Source organism: Arachis ipaensis, chromosome B10 (assembly GCF_059453495.1).
Source record: "Arachis ipaensis isolate K30076 ecotype BB chromosome B10, ASM5945349v1, whole genome shotgun sequence".
Classification (NCBI taxonomy): domain Eukaryota; kingdom Viridiplantae; phylum Streptophyta; class Magnoliopsida; order Fabales; family Fabaceae; genus Arachis; species Arachis ipaensis.
In genome coordinates, this window is record NC_142435.1 from 14428716 (window position 1) to 14448381 (window position 19666).

The window sequence follows — 19666 nt, forward strand, 5'->3', positions numbered from 1 at the left end:
ACATGTTGTTTGAAGAATGCACCATTACTCTACAAGATGTGGCGTATCAGCTGGATTTGTCCATTGATGGAGAGGCCGTTAGTGGGTGCCTCATTGACTTTGAGCAGTTCATGGACAATGGAAGACCAGCATGGGAGTGGTTTCAGGAATTATTCGGCGAGCTACCGCAACAGAATAAAGTCAAGCAGATAATGGTTCACTTCACATGGTTCCATGAGAGATTTCGGGTGCTCCCATCATATGCAAGTGAGGAGACAGTGCGTATATACGCGCGTGCTTACATTATGATGTTCACGATGGGCTTGCAATGTTGAAAGGTCTCGATGCAAGGTAAAAATGTCTAAAAAAGACGATAAAAGTAGACTGTAGATTTATCGACCTGATCCCCAACTCTAACCGGATAAGTCTTCAACACTGCAACCGTGCCGGCCATGGTGGACTGGACTCCAAACATCCAACATGGCAACTTGGCCTACGAGTCTTCCCAATCTCCATATATATGTGCTATTGCCTTCTATTTTGTCATCCAAACCTTCCTGTAACTAGGCTTGAACCCATAATTTGCTCCTGCAACACCTTTATTGTAACCGCAGCATCCGCTCTAACAAATGGATAAATCCTCGCACAGATAACGTCGTAATCAAACTGCCGGTGGTCGCTCGAAATTGAGGTAGCCAAGCAAGTGTGCGGACCATTATACCTTCTGGCCTCCCAAGTGCCCTTTCGTGCATGAAGCGAGATGCAAATCAACCAAGTGCATCTTTTGTCGAACTCCTTGCATTTCTCATGATATTTCAGATGATTTGACTCTAAGATCCTGTACTCAACACCTCGACGGATGCTATAATCCTTCACACTCAAAATAGCTTCTTCTGTATTCTGGAATGATTGCCCAATTTGAAATTTTGTAAAAGAACCCCCAACGGCAGCATCTTCGTTCGGCTGTTGCCCATAGCCTCTAAGTTTAGAGTTGAAAAGTGCGGAGGGTACTGATGTGTGCCGGAACTTGATGGGTCATGCTGTGTATGTGGATTGACACCTGTATCATCATCATTGTACCCAATTATATCAACAAGCTCCTGGTCTGAATCATCCTCCCACATTGCATTTTCAAATCGATCAGGTTCTCCCAACCCTACAACATCAGGAATAAGGCCAGGACCACTAGCCACCTCAACTGTCTGCTGCCGGACAGAACGGTTCTCAAATGTTACAGAACCAATTGCATTCGTACGGTCTAAATCAGCCGCAAAGGAAGGAGATGCAACAGCCAAACGAGCTGATGCAACCGCAGCCATCGAACTAGAAGCACCGCCCATGGCAGTCAACTGAGGATTCGGAGCTGATGCCTCAAAACTGTTGACACCGACCTCCAACTTCGCATACAGCTCGTGTATTCTGACCTTTGAAAAACTCCTACAACAATGAAACAGAACCCGAAGATCTTCATCGGACGCTATCACAAACGTATCATACTTCACACCGGTTGACACAATTGTGATAAGGATCTTATAAAATAACTTCTTCACCCACTTGCTCCCAAATACCCCAAGCTTCTGCAATATGCTGTTCTTTAGATCTAACAACGTATTCGATGAACTGATAAATATACTCAAGGGTTCTCTGTTAGTGAACTTCACACCGTATCTCTTGCTTCTATAAATTTTTCCAGAGCAATGCACTACCACTAGGAAACTCTCTTCCTCACTTGTCATTGTAAAAATGATACTCTTTTATACAATTGATTTCACTGAGTATATATTATTTCAACCTATTTTTTCATTAGTCATAAACACACACACACACACACACACACACACACACACACACACACACACACACACACACACACACACACACACACACACACACACACACACACACACACACACACACACACACACACATATATATATCTTTTGATATGAAACTATATCGAATCTTTTCTATCTTAAAAGGCATAATTTACGATCCTAATAAATTAGAATGCATAATCTCCTATCCTAGTAATAAATATACACAAAAGTACTCCTTAAGTACTATATCTATACTTAGTTATAGAAATATTATTGATATAATATTTCTATTAATACCCCCCTCAAGGTGGAACATGCAAGTCTTCAATGCCCAACTTAAAAACTTTTTGGCACCAAGAGCTTTAGTAAAAAGGTCGGCCAACTACTGAGTGTGAGTGGGAACATAAGATGGAAGAAGGCGTTGGTGCATGATCTCATCCCGAACAAGATGACAGTCCTTGCGAGTGAGTGGATAACTAGCACAATCGGAGTCACACCATCCATAGAGCTGCAAATCATTCTCTCGTGGGAGAAGAATTCCTTGCCTAGGGTGTCCCTTTAAATAGCGTACAACACGTAAAGCGGTTTGCCAATGTTCGATGCGTGGATTTTGCATGAACTGGAATAACATGTGAACACGGTAGGCTAGATCAGGCCGAGTAAAACACAAATAAATCAATCTTCCAACAAGCCGACGGTATATGCTAGGATCGGATAAAAGAGAACCTGTAGCTGACCCCAATCGATTAGCACCTAGAAATTCTGTTTCGGTGATTATGTCCAAAGCATATTTTCTTTGGCAAAGAAAAATTCCAGTTGAAAATCTGGCACCATTATTTCCTACAATTACAAGGTCATCAACATATACTAAAACTACCAATTGCACGCTATTGTGGCGAAGGCTAAACAAGGAATGGTCCTTTGGGAATTGCTTAAAACTATATCGAAGGAGGGCAGATGAAAATTTTGCAAACCAGCAATGTGGAGCTTGTCGCAGTGCGTAGAGAGACTTCTAAAGTTTACACGGTCCTTGCTGAGGCACTTGAAAACTAGGGGGAAGCTTCATGTAAACATCCTTATCAAGTTCTCCATGATGAAATGCATTGTGGACATCCATTTGGTGGAGTTTCTAATCCTAAGCTGCTATCACTGCGAGTGTTGTGCGAATTGTTACCATCTTTACTATTGGAGAAAATATTTCATTGTAATTCAAGCCTTTCACTTGATTATTTTCCAAAATTACCTGTCTTGCTTTGAACCTCTCTATTATCCCGTCAGAATTATATTTAATTTTATAAACCCACTTACATCCATGTGCTTTCTTTTCTGGGGGAGGGTTGTGAGCTTCCAAATGTCATTGAGTTGAAGTGCACGAATTTCTTAGAACATCGCTTCATGCCAATGCTCATCTCTAACTGCTCGAGAGAAAAATAGAGGCCCCTGTTCTGTCTGGAGAGAGAGAGGCAAGAAAACTGCGGTGTTGTTTGAAAAAAGAATTATAATTCACAAAATTTTGTATAGGATAGGACACACCTGAAGATTTTGATGGAGAAGGAGGTTAGTCGGTAGGGCTTATTGGTATCGTGGCAGCAAAGACAAAATTGCACAACCTGATATGCGGTGACCCCAACCAAGTAGAACGTCCATCATGACCAGTGGTAAATCGGAAGTCGGCATTGTTTCTGCTACACTTGATTCCGATGCATTGTCAGCGATGTACTCTTCAATCTCTTCATTAAGCTCATGTCCTCCTTGTTTGTCAATAGATGCTTCATTGAGGAAATTTCCAGCACAGTCATTTAAGTGTGGAGTACTGGGCCCAAGTATGGGTGCTGAACTTGACCCATTATGTGTGTCTTCTTCAACAATTGTTTTTGTCACAGGAGATCCAATATTTTCAATCCTTGGTTCCAAAGCTTGATCCACTTTAAAAGGGAACGTATCTTCAACAAAATGGACGTCATAAGAGACAAAAAAAATTTCTTTTTCCAAGTCAAATAGTTTCTATCCTTTTTGTCCAAAAGGATACCCGACAAACACACATTTTCGGCTACGGCTGGAAAATTTGTCCCATCGCCTATTCTGATTTTGAACATAACACAAAGAGTAAAAAATCCGCAAGTGCTCATAACTTGGAATTGTTCCATGGAAAACCTCATACGGAGTCCTGCCCTTCAGTATTAAGGATGGCATACGATTAATTAAATAGCCAACAGTTAAGACATATTATCCCCAAAAATGAATAGGAAGATTGCCTTGAAAACATAATGATCTAGCAACATTGAGAATATGTCGATGTTTGCGCTCCACTCGTTCATTTTGTTGCGGTGTATTAATACGTGACGATTGGTGAACAATACCTTGTTGTAGGAAGTATTGTTTTAAACACATGAATTCTGTTCCATTATCAGATCAAACCATTTTAACATACTTGTTATATTGGCGTTCAACGAAAGAGAAAAAAATTTTCAATGTGATTGATACCTCAGCCTTTTCTTTCAACAAATATATCCAAACCGTTCATGAACAATCATCCACAATAGTTAAGAAATATGAAGCATCACACAAGGAGGGAGTTCTATAGGGTCCCTACAAGTCACAATGGATTAAATAAAAAATATTGGAAGCTTGATAATCACTTGAAGAAAACTTATCTCTTGTTTGTTTGAATTTTTCACAAATTTCATTGCTTGTATATTTCTCACTTATATTACGGAGTATTTGCACAATTTTAAATGATGGATGCCCTAGTCTCTTATGCCAAAGCGCTAGTTGATTCTCTGTTCTGGCATGACAAGCTTGAATTTTGTGTACCCCACGATACCAATAAAGCCCATCCTTTCGCTCACCCGCTCTAATCAGCGTCGTCAAAGTGCGGTCCTATATGACACAAAATTTATCAGTGAATTGTACTGGACAGTGTTCTTCATTTGTTAATTGAGAAACTGAGAGTAAGTTGCATTTTAATTGAGATACATAGAGAATATTTTTCAATTCAAGTCCTCCTTCAAGTATCATTGTTCCTTGCTTGCACGCTATCACCTGCTCTCCATCCGGTAAACTTATTGGACACCTCTTGTCACACAAATTTTTCAGGGTTCCCGTCATGTAGTTGGAAGCTCCACTATCAATGATCCATAAATAAAAAACTCTCTTACTAGTCATTTTTTTCAGAGTCATTTGATTTTTGCTTGTTGATCATATCTACCAATACTTTTCATTGCTTATTAGTCAATCCTGACATCTCACGTCTCGTGTCTTCTGTGTTGATAGCATGGCTACCACTTCTATCAGTGTGTGTCACATGTGTACGTGCTGGAATTTTTCGAGTGCGCGTGTCTTGTTGTTCGTAGCCTTTGCCACCGTCTCTTCCTTTATTCATTGGTTGATCACCCCACCATTCTGCATACCCTACAATCTGAAAGCATCCTTTAACATCATGCCTACTTTTGTCACAGTTAGAGCATATTGTTGATTTTTTGCTAGGATCTCCTCGTCCTTTCGTCCTGTTCCCTGTCTGTATCGCGAGTCCCACCACTAACCCTCTCTCTTTTGATGCCTTAACCATCGTCTTTGCTCTCTCCTTTTGGACTAGCATTGCGTACACATGATTCAGCGATGGCAAATGATCTGTTGCCAACATATTTGACCGCACTGTTCCGTAACTCGCATCATCTAGGCCCATCAAAAATTGGTAGACCCTCTCTTCTTCCTTTCGCTTCTCAAGTTGAGATCCAATCCCGCACTTACATCCACCACACGTGCCTTTGGAAATTTTCTCGTACTATGCTAATTCATCCCACAGTACTTTCAATTTCCCATAATACGCCGTCATGAGCATTCCTTCCTATTTGCATCCCGTCAAATCTGACTTAAGTTGTTGTATTCGTGGTCCGTTCACAGCGGAAAATCGCTCTTTGATATCTTCCCACAGTATCCACGCGTTCTCAACATACGCAAAGATTTACCGTAGGCTTGGTTCGATCGTGTTCAAGATCTATGATACAATCATGGATTTGATTGTCCACCAATCCTCAAGATCCTTGTTCTGGTTCCGTGAGAGTTTCATCGATAAATCACCATTTTCTCCAAGTCCGAAGTGATATTTTCACAGGCCCATTCCTCACAATTTTCCTCCACGCAGCTGCACTTGCGTGATTACATTTTATGGGTTGTCATTCGCATTGAAGTCATATGGCGAGTAAGTTTTCTTAGTTCCTTTTTTTGAAGCCTCTGCTACATTTACAGAGTTCTTTTCTAGTTCTGCTGCCATGGTTATGCAGCCTAGGTTCTTTTTGTGTTTGTCGGTATTAGAGTATGCTCTGATACCATGTAAAAAATAAGTTGATTCAACCTGTTTTTCTATTAGTCATAAACACATATATATACATCTTTTGATATGAAACTATATCGAATCTTTTCTATCTTAAAAGGCATAATTTACAATCCTAATAAATTAGAATGCATAATGATTCGGGTGAGTTTCGTGAAAAATAGATTAAGTGAAAAATAATGGTTAAGATGAGAGATTCAGGGTAAGTATACTTGTGAGGAAAACACTTCTATTAATGACAAATAAGCAATACAAGAACTAATAATGAGGAATAGTGGTGGAGAACAAGTGTTGAGACCTCCATTAATGTCACAAGAGGATGAATGAGTTTTGTTTAAAGTGGACAGGGGTTGGTTAATGGTCGTCGAGTATTCTGGTGGAACACCCGAATGCTAGCTTTTACTCATGAAGGTGATGAATAAAATGAAGAACAAAGAGAGGAATTTTAGGGAGAGAAAAAGATGGGTTTTTGAGCTTCTTCCTTTTTAGAAAAAAGGTAAAGGTCAAGGTGCTTTAAAGAGGTGGCTTGAGGTCTTTTTATAGTGTGAAATCATTTTGAAAAGAAAATCTATTGTCCAATGGTTATAGTCTAATATTTGGTTTATCCCAAATATTTTTAGGTATTCTCGTCACTTCAAGTCTTTTCAACTGCTCAATGGAAGAAGTTGATTTTAACAAGTTAAACTAAAGCTTATGACATGTGACATTAGTGAAGGGACATCTAGTTTGATTTTCTTTCAACTAGATGACACTCTTTACACTCTAAATCTAACCAATCCACTTCCACCAATTTAGTTCCCACCAAAGAGAAATTCAACTCCTCAAGGTGTTCTTTTGGGTTCCATCCTTTTACCCAATACCTTTAAGAGGAACTTGACTCTTGTTTGGCCATGTTTGTAGGTCATTCTTAAAATTAGTTATGTACAAAAAATGTTTATATTTTTTATACATAATCATAAGCCCCCATGCAGTCTTTGAAGGTACAAAGTATTCCCTCAAGCTGCGTTGAACTTTTTTGTACTCAACAGAGCTATAATAATTCAAATTTTTTTAACATAATAACAAAAAATATATATATATATATTTTTAGCATATCATTACTATAAGAATAAATCTCCCATCTTTTATTCATTTTTTTATAATGATATATATATATATATATGTATATATATTTGTGTAATTTGAATATGATTATGTACTCATAAAAAAAAAAATAAAAGACTGCTTTTGTGAAAGAATTTTGAATGTTAATAGAAAACGTAAATAAATAAATGAATAGAAAAATAAATATATAAATAAGTAGATTCTTAAGAAAGGAGAATGGGAGAGTTACCCACTTAATCTGACGCATTTAAATTTTGGGTACCTGAGTTTGGAGAGAGGCATAAAGAGAGAGAACACCTGAAAGGATAGGGGAGAGCGTGTTTCTCATCATCTCTGTTAGGGAATTTTTTTTACAAAGCAGTATTTTCCAGTATCATCACTACTATCACCACCACCATCCAAACCCTCTATCTTCTTCAATAATTGGGAGTTTTCTTAAGGCAAAGGACACTCCCACATTCGTCCTCGCTCTGTCTTCTTACTCTGTCTTCTTACTTGGTAAGACTCTTTTTCTTTTTTTTCTTGCTTTTGTCTTCAGCATTGCTCCTTTTTTGTTGTCATATAATGTGTACTCTTATTTTCTTGTATGAGATTCTGGCATTTGAATATCTGCTATCGTATATTTGACATTTTTTTGTATTATTCTAAACTTTTGTTACTCTGAACTCGTGTCATTCTGAACTCTGATGATCATTCGTACTCTTATTACTTTGAATCCTTATTATTATGTTCTTTGTCTTCATTCTCATGTAACCCCTTCCAGCCCGCATATGTATTGGATTGCTAATTTTGGAATTAGCTATAGGGATTCTCCAATAAAGGTCTTTCACTTTACAACTTTAGATGTTATATCCTCATTTGTACATGTTCTCATTTGTATATGTTTCCAATGGCATCACAAAATAAAAGAAATTGAGTTAAAAATTATGAGCAATGTTCATTTGTAACTATAAAATAGATATTTAAAAATAAGAATTTTTTTTTTGTATAGTATAGTCATAACTCATAAGTAATTTGTTTATAAACTTTTTCAATTAGAGCAATTTACTAGTATTCAATATTCGTATTCTTTCAAAGCTATAAACGTATAACATCTTACAATGTTTTCATATACTTCACCAAATGAGAGAAGATATTGTGAAGATATGAGGAGTTAGTAGCTTTATCAAGTAAAGAATATGATGAATAATTTTCATACCTTTGCTTTTTTGTTTCATTTGAGAACTCCTTGGTTGTTTTCTTGACACGCGATGCTTCTTTGGCTTTTTCAGAATTTCTTGAGTGTCCTGCAATATTCTCCTTTATTTTTGAGTATTTTTGTCGTTAGTATTCATGTGATATTGATATTCACTCTATTTTGTTGTTGCTGTTCTCCTTCTTTCCCCTTTTTTTAGGAATTGTTTCTTTTTGTTGTCATGCCTCGTGTGAAACTTGTTGAGATAGTGGATAGTGACCCGGAGGACTCTAGTAATAGTTTGGATACTGTTCCGAGGGTTACCTGAAACTGTAGGCCGATCTCGGATGAGATCTTCTGTGTTGGTCGGAGATGACGTGTCCGGCTGGCTGGTGACGGCCGGAGCTGTTGTGTCCGACTTGTTGGACTGGCTTCACTTCTAATCCGTGATCACCGGAGGGTGGGGGTACCTGCAAGAGACTCCGATGCTTAAGTTAGCATGGGTATTAAGCATGTTTATTGTAGAATCAGAGTATGAGTTATACCTGGGTGCTCTAGTGTATTTATAATGGTGTGGAGTGACCTTTTTAGATAAGATAAGTTAGTTATCTTATCTTATCTTATCTTTGAGTTGAGGTCAGCTTATCTTTTAAGGGAACCGCCCTTATCTCTATAGGCTTGGACTTCCTTTGGATTTGGGTCGTGTTCTTCTATTTGGGCCCCTTACTGGGCTTTCTTGTCGATTCGTCCGACCTCTTTGAGAAGAGGTCGGATAGCCTGACCTGAAGAGGTCGGTCGCTTTATTACTGAACATCCCGGATCGAATAGCTCGACCCAGGGTATGAACAGTGCCCCTGCTTGAGCTCGGTCTTCTGTTTTGAGGTCGAGTCTTTGACTTCGAACTTTCTATAGTGAAGCCGAACTCGAGCATTTTGTCGACTCCTTTCTTTGTAGAACCTTTTTGAATGTGGAACGTTTTCCTCAAAAAGCGCGCGCTTTGCATTAGCGCTCTGTTCTTGGGAAGGCGCAAGGGTTTAATACCCTCATTTATTGGCTTTTAATGCCCCGTTCCCCTTTTTATTTTGCACTTTACGCATAGAAACGGTTTCTCTTCTCCGTTTTTACTTGTAACTTCCCTTTTCTTTCTCTCTTTCTGTTTTTCGCCTACATTTTACTTTTGCGGCGTCATTCAGTGATCCGGCGATTCCGTCTTTTCATCTTCAACCCTTCTGAAGCTCTGCTTTTTCCCAGGTTGGTTCCATTTGCAATTTCTTGTCGTCTTTGTTGCTTTGTCTTTAGTTTTGTGGTGAAGTTTTGATTTTGCTTGGAGAAAGTTTGGATCTTTCTTTTTTGTCGCGCCTGCTTGCTATTGTAATGTGTGTTCTGATAGTTTCTTCGTCCTTTGCATGAACCTTTTCGCCTTTCCTGTTGTCTGATGCCTCTAAGGCTTTGCATGTTCTACCGTCGCTTCTGATACCCAGAAAAATTGTGTCTTTACTTACTTAATCGAAGATTGCTCCTTGGTTTTTTGCCCTGTTTGATAGCTTTCCCTATTTGTTGCGATATTTGTTTTGGTTTTTGTTTGATTCTGAGAAAAGGTTGCGCCTTTGGCAATTTTCGCTTGGCGTGTTTGATGCTTTTTGCTGATAGACTGTAAAAAGATAGTGACTTTTTGTGTTCTGACTTTCTTTTCCGAAATGTCTGTTATTTGAAATATTTTCTTGTTTGAGAGATGCCGGAACGTAAGCTGTGAATTTTTCCTGAAACCTTACTTTGTTACTGCCTCCAAAGGATGCCCTAGGACTTTGGTTTCAGTCTTGGGGTTTTCCTTTGTTTGTTCTTCTGTATATTAGTCGAGTTATTTTGCCCCTTGTCCGAGATGTTTTTTAGTAATCCCATCTTCTTTTCTTATTGTAGGATTAGTTGGCCTCATGTCTTCTCGCAATAACATTGTAGAGATGTCTTCTAAAGTTCCCGAGGGGATGTCTGATTGGCTGGACTCCCTTGTCTTGATGTGTGTCTCTGTGGTGGACGCTAATTTTTGTGTAGATCTGAGGAAACGTCATAGGATTTGTGGTAGCAGCGCCCGGGAGAGGGATTATGAGCTTGTAGCGCCCGACTCTGACGAGAGGGTTTGTTTTCCTACTTCGGTCGAGGGGGAGCGTCTCTTTTTCTACGCCTATGAATATTTCTTCAGCCAGTTGCACATTATCTTTCCTTTTACTGCTTTCGAGACCGATTTGTTGTGGTCTTGTAATATTGCCCCATCCCAGCTTCATCCGAATTCCTGGGGTTTTATCAAGATTTTTCAGCTACTTTGCCAAGAGTTAGGCATAACACCTTCTCAGACTCTTTTCCTCTATCTTTTTGTTTCTGCCAAGCCCAGAGGGTCTTCCAAAAAGAAAGCTTCTTGGGTTTCTTTCAGGTCGGCCCAGGAGCATAAAGTTTTTGCCATGTATGATGAGTCTTTTAAAGATTTTAAGAATTATTTCTTCCGAGTCCGTGCTATTGAGGGGGCCCGCCCCTTTTTTCTTTATGAAAATGATGAGCCTGCCTTTCCTCTAGAATGGCAAAAGAATATGAGAGTGTCTCGCTATACATGGGAGATGCTTGATGAGGTTGAACGAGCTTTTATAGTTGTTCTTGAAGATTTATGGGGGAAACCACCCCATCTTGATACAAAAAAGTTTTTGAGTGACCCGTCTTTGATTCGAACTGCTTTGGGTACTGTCCGACTTGTTTCTATACTTGTTTCTTAGTTTTGCTTCTTCTGGATTGTAACTCATCACTATGGTTGATTCTGTATTTTCAGAGATGTCGAAAAAAAATGATTCCATGAAGGCCTACAAAAAGGCAAAGAAGGCTGCTGCTGCTCAAAATATTTCGGCCAAAGTGGCGGGAGAGGGATCTTCTCAAGTTCCAATGAAGCCGCCCGTGCCGAGTTCTCCTGGGCCGAAGAAGGTGATCCCCATTCTTCGAGTTCGTCTGGCTGACCCTCCACAGACTTCTGTCGCTACTTCTGGTGCTCCTCCCAACAAAAAACAAAAAACGATTGAGCCTTTCAATCTTGACGCTCCTGATTTTGATGCGGTAGAGTTTTTTGACCAACAGATCGGTCCTTATGGTGTCGTCCCTACTGTCGACGCCTCTCTCTTTCGCCATTTGGACTTCATAACTCGGAGTAGCATCAAGATGGCCCATGTGGGGGATGTCCTGTATCGGACTGCTCAAAATCTTCCTCTTCATGCCACCAAAGCTTTCATGGAGGAGGCCAAACAAGAGTTTGATCGGATGAAGGGCTTGAAGGAGGAGCTTGAGGTGAAAGTAGCTAAACTGGAGAAGGATCTGGAGAACGAGAAGGCTAGCTCTCTTGCCCTGGCAGCCTCTGTGAGGTTGGCCGAGGACACTGCGTTGAGGCATAAGGACAGTTACGTCACATCTTATCGGGAGGTAATACGTCTGAGGGAGGAGTTGGAGTCTGCCCGAGTTGACTACTCCAAGCTCCAAGGTCATCTTGTCGGCAGCGTAAATGCTGCTTATGATAATTTAAAGGAGCAGGTTCAAGTTCTTGCTCCTGAGGTTGACCTTACTCTCTTCAGTTTGGACAACGTTGTAAGGGATGGTAAGATTGTCCCGGACGACCAAGATGATGATGACGTCGGGCCTCCCCCTGTACCTGCTGCTAAAGTGTCGACTTCTACAGCTCCTCCTGCTGGGATCGTTCGTCCAAAATTGGATCCTGATTGTCAAATTCTGAATAGGAACGACGGTACAGTGGATGCAGCGCCTCTCCAGGCTCGTCCTCCTCCACCTCAGACTGATGCTGCCGAAAAGTCTTCTGATCTTAGCTGAATTTTCTTGGATATTTGTGTAGATAGCCCGACCTGTGGGCTTTTAAAACTCTTTATTTTGTAGTCTTTTATGATGACTGTTGATATTCCTTTTGGTTGCTTGTTTAGCAACTTTTGATTTGAAAAAACAACAAGTAGCTTTCAAGATTTTTGGGCCTGACCCTGAAGCTTGTTATAATATTATATATTATGCTTGTTTGCACTTGTCTTGATGCCTTTTTGGGTTTTGAGAGTGTTAGAGCCTTGCTGCTCGGCCTCTTCGGATTGCTCTGTACTTATTGCTTGTAGCTTGGATCCTTTGAGGTCGTGGATATTGTGGGTCCAATTTGTATTTCGGTTTTCTCGCTTTTATTTGCATTTATTACTCCGTAACCGATTTTGTCACGTTGGTCCGCTTTCCAGTTATTTTTGTAATCCTCTTTCTTGGACCCTTATCAGGTCTCTTTCAGGGACTACTTTTATAACTTGTTTTTTTGTAGGAGACCGACTTCGTCAGGTCGATCTCTTCTAAGTTATTTTTTAATGCTCTTTCTTGGACCTTTATCAGGTCTCTTTCAGGGATTACTTTTATAACTTGTTTGTAGGAGGTCGACTTCTTTACGTCGTCCTCTTCTAAGTTATTTTTTGTAATCCTCTTTCTTGGACCTTTGTCAGGTCTCTTTTAGGGATTACTTTTATAACTTGTTTGTAGGGGGTCGACTTCTTTACGTCGTCCTCTTCTAAGTTATTTTTTGTAATCCTCTTTCTTGAACCTTTGTCAGGTCTCTTTCAGGGATTACTTTTATAACTTGTTTGTAGGAGGTCGACTTCTTTACGTCGTCCTCTTCTAAGTTATTTTTTATAATCCTATTTCTTAGACCTTTGTCAGGTCTCTTCAGGGATTACTTTTATAACTTATTTTTCGTAGGAGACCGACTTATTTATGTCGATCTCTTCTAAGTTATAGCAATTCCTCTTTTATAGGGTTGGCCAGACCTCTTTCCAGGGATTTGCTGATAACTTGGGTTGACTTGGTCCAACTTCTCAACGTCGGCCAGTCTTTAAGTTATTATTTAGCAATCCATAAAACCTCATCAGGTTCTTTTTTCGGATCACTTTCGATAACTTCTTGCATTATTCTGTGTTCATATTTGCCGATTTGTAGAAGGTGGTTTCTGTCTTTCTTTGGTCGACCTTTAGATGAATCGCGTTTTCATCTTTATTGGTCTTTTATCGTGATCGTGCAGTGAATCTATTTTTCACTTTCTGCTGATCTGTTGCTTTATAATCGGATGATGAATGCTTCAGATTAATGCGTCTTGAGAATTTGTAGCATATCTAAGTTATATTTTATTCAAAAGAAAGTGCAAACATATACATGTTGGGGTTTTTCATCCTTTTAAGTCGGATAATATCTGGATCTCAACTTGGTTCCTCATTAAAAAACCTTTTTAGGAAAAAGAGTGCATCCTATGATGAGATCTTTTACCTTCTCTAGCTATAGTACCTTCTTAGGTTGCAAGCATGCCACGATCTGGGAAGCTCTCGTCCTTCGAGTTCGGACAGTCTGTAGTAGCCCTTCCCAAGTACTTCTATGACTCGGTAGGGTCCTTTCCAGTTTGCTGCCAACTTTCCTTCTCCGGGTCGAGTTGTTCCAATATCATTTCGGATTAGGATGAGATCATTCTCCGCGAAACCTCTTGGCACTACCTTTTGATTATATCTTGAAGCCATTCGGCGCTTTAGCGCTTCTTCCCTGATCCGAGCTCTTTCTTAGATTTCCAGAAGTAGGTCGAGTTCTTCTCTTTGAAGTTGGGAGTTGGCTTCTTCATTGTAGTGGACTACTTTAGGCGACCCTTCCTCGACCTCTACTGGAATTATTGCCTCTACTCCGTACGCTAATCGGAACGGTGATTCGTTTGTGGTGGAATGTGGCGTAGTTTGATATGCCCATAGGACCTGTGGAAGTTCTTCAGCCCAAGCTTCCTTCGCATCTTGCAGTCTCCGTTTTAACCCAGCCAATATGACTTTGTTGGCAGCTTCAGCTTGCCCATTGGCTTGAGGATGTTCGACGGAGGTGAACTGGTGCTTTATGTTCAAGTCGGCTACTAATTTCCTGAAGCCTGCATCTGTGAATTGAGTGCCATTGTCTGTGGTGATGGAGTATGGAACCCCGAACCTCGTGACAATGTTCCTATATAGGAATTTCCGGCTTCTTTGAGCAGTGGCATTGGCTAGGGGCTCTGCCTCAATCCACTTTGTGAAATAGTCTACTCCGACTATGAGAAATTTGACTTGTCCTGATCCCTGGGGAAAGGGTCCGAGAAGATCGAGTCCACATTTTGCAAATGGCCAAGGCAAAGTTACGCTGATGAGCTCTTCTGGCGGGGCGATGTGAAAGTTGGCATGTTTCTGGCATGGGAGACATGTCTTTACAAATTCTGTAGCTTCCTTTTGTAGAGTTGGCCAGTAAAATTCCGCCCGAAGTACTTTTTTAGTGAGAGCTTGTGTCCCGAGATGATTGCCACAAATGCCGCTGTGTACTTCCTCTAAAACATCCCTTGTGTTAGAGGTCGGCACACATTTTAACAATGGTATTGAAATCCCTCTTTTGTATAGGGTGTTGTTTATGATGGTGTAGTACTGAGCCTCCCATCTTAACCTCTTTGCTTCCTTCTCATTTGTGGGGAGTGTTTCTTTTTTGAGGTAATTAATTATGGGGGTCATCCATCCTTGATCTTGACTTGTTATAGCTAGGACTTTTTCTGCTTCCGAAATTGACGGGTTCTGTAGTATTTCCTGGATGAAGCTTCTATTATTGCCCCTTGGTTTGGTGCTGGCTAGCTTTGAGAGTGCATCAGCTCGGGCATTTTGTTCACGGGGTATGTGGCAGATCTTATATTCCACAAGTTGTCTGAGATGTTCCTTGGTTATATTCAAATACTTTTTCATGGTGGGATCTTTGGCTTGGTAACTGCCTGTTATCTGTGAAGTGAATACTTGTGAGTCACTGAAGATGTTGAGTTTTTGAGCTCCAACTTTCTTAGCCAGCTTCAAACTAGCTAGTAACGCTTCATATTCTGCCTGGTTGTTTGAGGCCGGGAACCCAAATTTGAGGGAAAGCTCAACTTGGGTTCCTTTGTTGCTTTCTATTATCACACCTGCGCCGCTTCCAGTCTTATTTGAAGACCCGTCTACGTAGAGATTCTATTCTGTGGGGTTTCCGGGGTATCTATGAATTCTGCAATAAAGTCGGCCAAGTATTATGATTTAATGGCTGTCCGAGCTTCATATTGGAGGTCGAACTCGGATAACTCGACTGCCCATTGTAAAATTCTGCCTGCTAGATCTGTTTTCTGCAGTATCCATTTTATGGGCTGGTCGGTCCGGACCTTAATGGTGTGAGCCTGGAAGTACGTGCGTAGTCGTCGAGATGTCAGTATGAGAGCATAGGCAAACTTTTCTATTTTTTGGTAGTTTAGCTCGGATCCCTGCAGTGCTTTACTAATGAAGTATACATGTTGTTGCCCTTTGTCGTCCTCTCGAACTAGTGCTGAGGCTACTGCCCGATTTCCCACCGCAAGGTACAATACGAGTGATTCTTCCTTTCGTGGTCGAGTTAGGATAGGTGGTCGTCTCAGGAAACTTTTGAAATCCTGGAAGGCTTGCTCACATTCCATTGTCCATTCGAAGTTCTTTCCTTTCCTTAGAGTGGCATAGAAAGGAAGGGATTTTATCACTGATCCCGCTAGGAACCTGGACAAGGCTGCCAACCTCCCATTGAGTTGTTGTATTTTTCTGACACAAGTTGGACTTTTCATGTTGAGTATGGCCTGGCATTTATCCGGATTTGCCTCAATTCCTCTTTGTGTGAGCATAAAACCCAAGAACTTGCCTGCTTCTACTGCAAAAGTGCATTTTGCGGGATTGAGGCGCATGTTATGCTTCCTTATAGTGTCGAACACTTGGGCCAGGTCAGACAATAATGTCTCTTCATTTTGTGTCTTTAATAACATGTCGTCCACGTAGACCTCCATGATCTTTCCGATATGATCTGAAAAGACTTTATTCATTAGCCTTTGATACGTAGCTCCCGCATTCTTGAGACCGAAAGGCATTACAATGTAGCAGTAGTTTGCTTTTGGCGTCAAAAAATGAGGTCTTTTCTTGATCTGGTGGATACATGGGAATTTGGTTGTATCCAGAATATGCATCCATAAACGAGAGGTATCTATATCCGGATGAAGCATCTACCAGGGCGTCGATACTTGGGAGTGGGTAAGGATCTTTTGGGCAGGCTTTGTTGAGGTCGGTGTAGTCGGTGCACATTCGCCATTTTCCATTTGATTTTTTCACCAAGATGACGTTAGCTAGCCATAGTGGGTACTTGACTTCTCTTATGAATCTTGCCTCCAGTAGTGCTTGTACCTGTTCTTCCGCAGCTTGGGATCATTCTGGCCCAAGTTTTCTTCGTCTCTGCTGTACCGGCCGAGATCCTGGATAGACCGCCAACTTGTGACTCATTAGCTTGGGGTCTATGCCTGGCATGTCTGCAGCTTTCCATGCAAAGAGATCGACATTATCTCGTAAGAACTGTACAGTAATTCTCTTGCGTCTCCCTTCAGGATCATGCCAATATTAGTTGTTTTGTCTGAGGTATCCCCAATCTGAACTTTCTCTATTTCTCCTTCGGGTTGTGGACGGAGTTCTTCACGTCTCTGAACTCCACCGAGCTCAATTGTATGGAACTCTTCTCCTCTGCCTCTAAGGTTTAGACTTTCGTTATAACAGTGGCGTACCATCTTTTGATCTGCTTTTATTGTAGCTATCCCTTCTGTAGTTGGGAATTTCATGCATAGATGTGGAGTTGAGACTATTGCGCCGAGTTGATTTAGTATTGTCCGACCTATTAGGGCATTGTAGGCTGAACTCACGTCGACCACGATGTAGTCTATCTTGAGTGTTATGGATTGGTTCCATTTTCCGAAGGTTGTATGTAGTGGCACGTATCCCAGCGGTTGTACTGGGGTATCTCCCAGTCCGAACAGGCTGTTAGGGTATGCTCTAAGTTCCTTTTCTTCTAAGCCGAGCTTGTCGAAGGCAGTTTTGAATAAGATGTCGGCGGAGCTCCCTTGGTCTATTAATGTGCGGTGGAGATTGGCGTTTGCCAGTATGATGGTGATGACCATGGGGTCGTCGTGTCCTGAGATGATACCGGATGCATCCTCTTTGGTGAATGTGATTGCAGGGATGTTGGGAGCTTCCTCCTTTCCTTCAACATGATATACTTCTTTGAGATATCTTTTGCGGGATGATTTGGAGATTCCTCCTCCTGCAAATCCTCCGTGTATCATATGGACATGTCTTTCTGGCGTACGAGGTGATCGCTCGATTCGTCCGATATCTTCATCCCTTCTTCTCTTTCTTTGATCATCATCTCGGGTGGCCAGAAACCGATCTAGTTTTCCTTTTTTTACTAATTTTTCTATGATGTTTTTTAAGTCGAAGCATTCGTTGGTGGAATGTCCTCGGACTCGGTGATATTCACAGTATTCGTTCCGATTTCCTCCTCCTCTTTTACCTTTGAGTGGTCGGGCTGGGGGTATCTTTTTTGTATGGCAGACTTCTTTGTAGACATCTACCAGGGATACCCTAAGAGGGGTGTAATTATGATATTTTTTAATTTTCTCCCCTTGTCAATCTTCCTTCTTTTTAGATTCTTTATCTTTGTCTCGGTAGGAGAATCCGGATTTTGAGGTTTCTCCCAACCGAGAGTTTTCTTCCATGTTGATATATTTTTCCGCTCGCTCCTGCACCTCATCCAGAGACGTGGGATATTTCTTCGATATAGATTGGCTGAAAGGTCCCTCTCGTAGGCCATTGATGAGGCCCATGATGGCGGCCTCTGTTGGCAAGCTTTGTATGTCTAGGCATGTTTTGTTGAACCTCTCCATGTATTTGCGAAGACTTTCCCGATCTCCTTGCCTGATTCCTAGTAGACTGGGGGCGTGCTTGGCCTTGTCTTTTTGGATGGAGAATCTGGCCAGGAATTTTTTAGCTAGGTCGTCAAAGCTTGAGATGGACTTAGGAGGTAAGTTGTCGAACCATCTACTTGCTGTCTTCGTGAGGGTCGTTGGAAAAGCTTTGCAACGAACTGCGTCCGAGGTGTCGGTGAGGTACATTTTGCTTCTGAAGTTGCTGAGGTGATGGTTGGGATCTGTAGTGCCATCATACAGAGTCATATCCAGGAGTTTGAAGTCCTTAGGAATTTTAGTTTTCATGATGTCCCTAGTGAATGGATCTTGATCTTTGCGATAATTGTCCTCAGGGGTGGTCCGGGTAGCCTTTGCTTTGAGATCGGCTTCGAGTTGTAGGATTTTATCTTCTAGCTCTCGACGTCTCCTTACCTCTCTTTGTAGATCCTTGCCAACTTCTCGTTGATGCTGGCTTTCTTTTTCAAGTTGCTTTAGACGATCTTGAAGCGCTTCTATTACTCCCGGATGTGATGAGTTTTTGTCTCTGTTAGATTCTGGAGTATCTTTTGGTGTAGCGTTCGCATTTTTGTGCGGCGTTCTGTCCTCTAGGTCTGAATCATGGTCGTTGTCATGGTCGTCTGCCATAATAATGGGATGACTTCCAGGTTCCCCGGCAACGGCGCCAATGTTCTGAGGGTTACCTGAAACTGTAGGCCGATCTCGGATGAAATCTTCTGTGTTGGTCGGAGATGACGTGTCCGGCTGGCTGGCGACGGCCGGAGCTGTTGTGTCCGACTTGTTGGACTGGCTTCACTTCTGATCCGTGATCATCGGAGGGTGGGCGGTACCTGCAAGAGACTCTGATGCTTAAGTTAGCACGGGTATTAAGCAGGTTTATTGTAGAATCAGAGTATGAGTTATACCTGGGTGCTCCAGTGTATTTATAATGGTGTGGAGTGACCTTTTTAGATAAGATAAGTTAGTTATCTTATCTTATCTTATCTTTGAGTTGAGGTCAGCTTATCTTTTAAGGGAATCGCCCTTATCTCTATAGGCTTGGACTGCCTTTGGATTTGGGTCGTGTTCTTCTATTTGGGCCCCTTACTGGGCTTTCCTGTCGATTCGTCCGACCTCTTTGAGAAGAGGTCGGATAGCCTCACCTGAAGAGGTCGGTCGCTTTATTACTGAACATCCCGGATCGGATAGCTCGACCCAGGATATGAACAGGTACCGACTCTTCTGTGGATGATATGGATGATGTTTCTCAAGAATATGCAATCGAGTTTTCTGAATCTCTCCCCCAACCTTGGGTTAAACCATTAGATAAGAGGGCTATTTTTGTGGATCCTCCTCTGATTAAGAAACCTTTTTTGGACTCTCCTTTCTCTGGCTCGTTATTCGGTATGGATAAAACTATGAAACCCGGCTTTGATTCTTCAGATGTAGAGTTTTGG

The 19666-nt window shown here is 41.3% G+C and overlaps 1 protein-coding gene across 1 annotated transcript; it reads left to right on the forward strand.

The window, feature by feature from the left end:
* The first annotated feature begins 11698 nt into the window (after positions 1 to 11698).
* LOC148579211 (uncharacterized) lies at positions 11699 to 12259 on the forward strand. Its single transcript, XM_088489197.1, has one exon. It carries the CDS (start codon positions 11699 to 11701, stop codon positions 12257 to 12259), a length of 561 nt encoding a protein of 186 aa, XP_088345323.1.
* The last annotated feature ends 7407 nt before the right edge of the window (positions 12260 to 19666 follow it).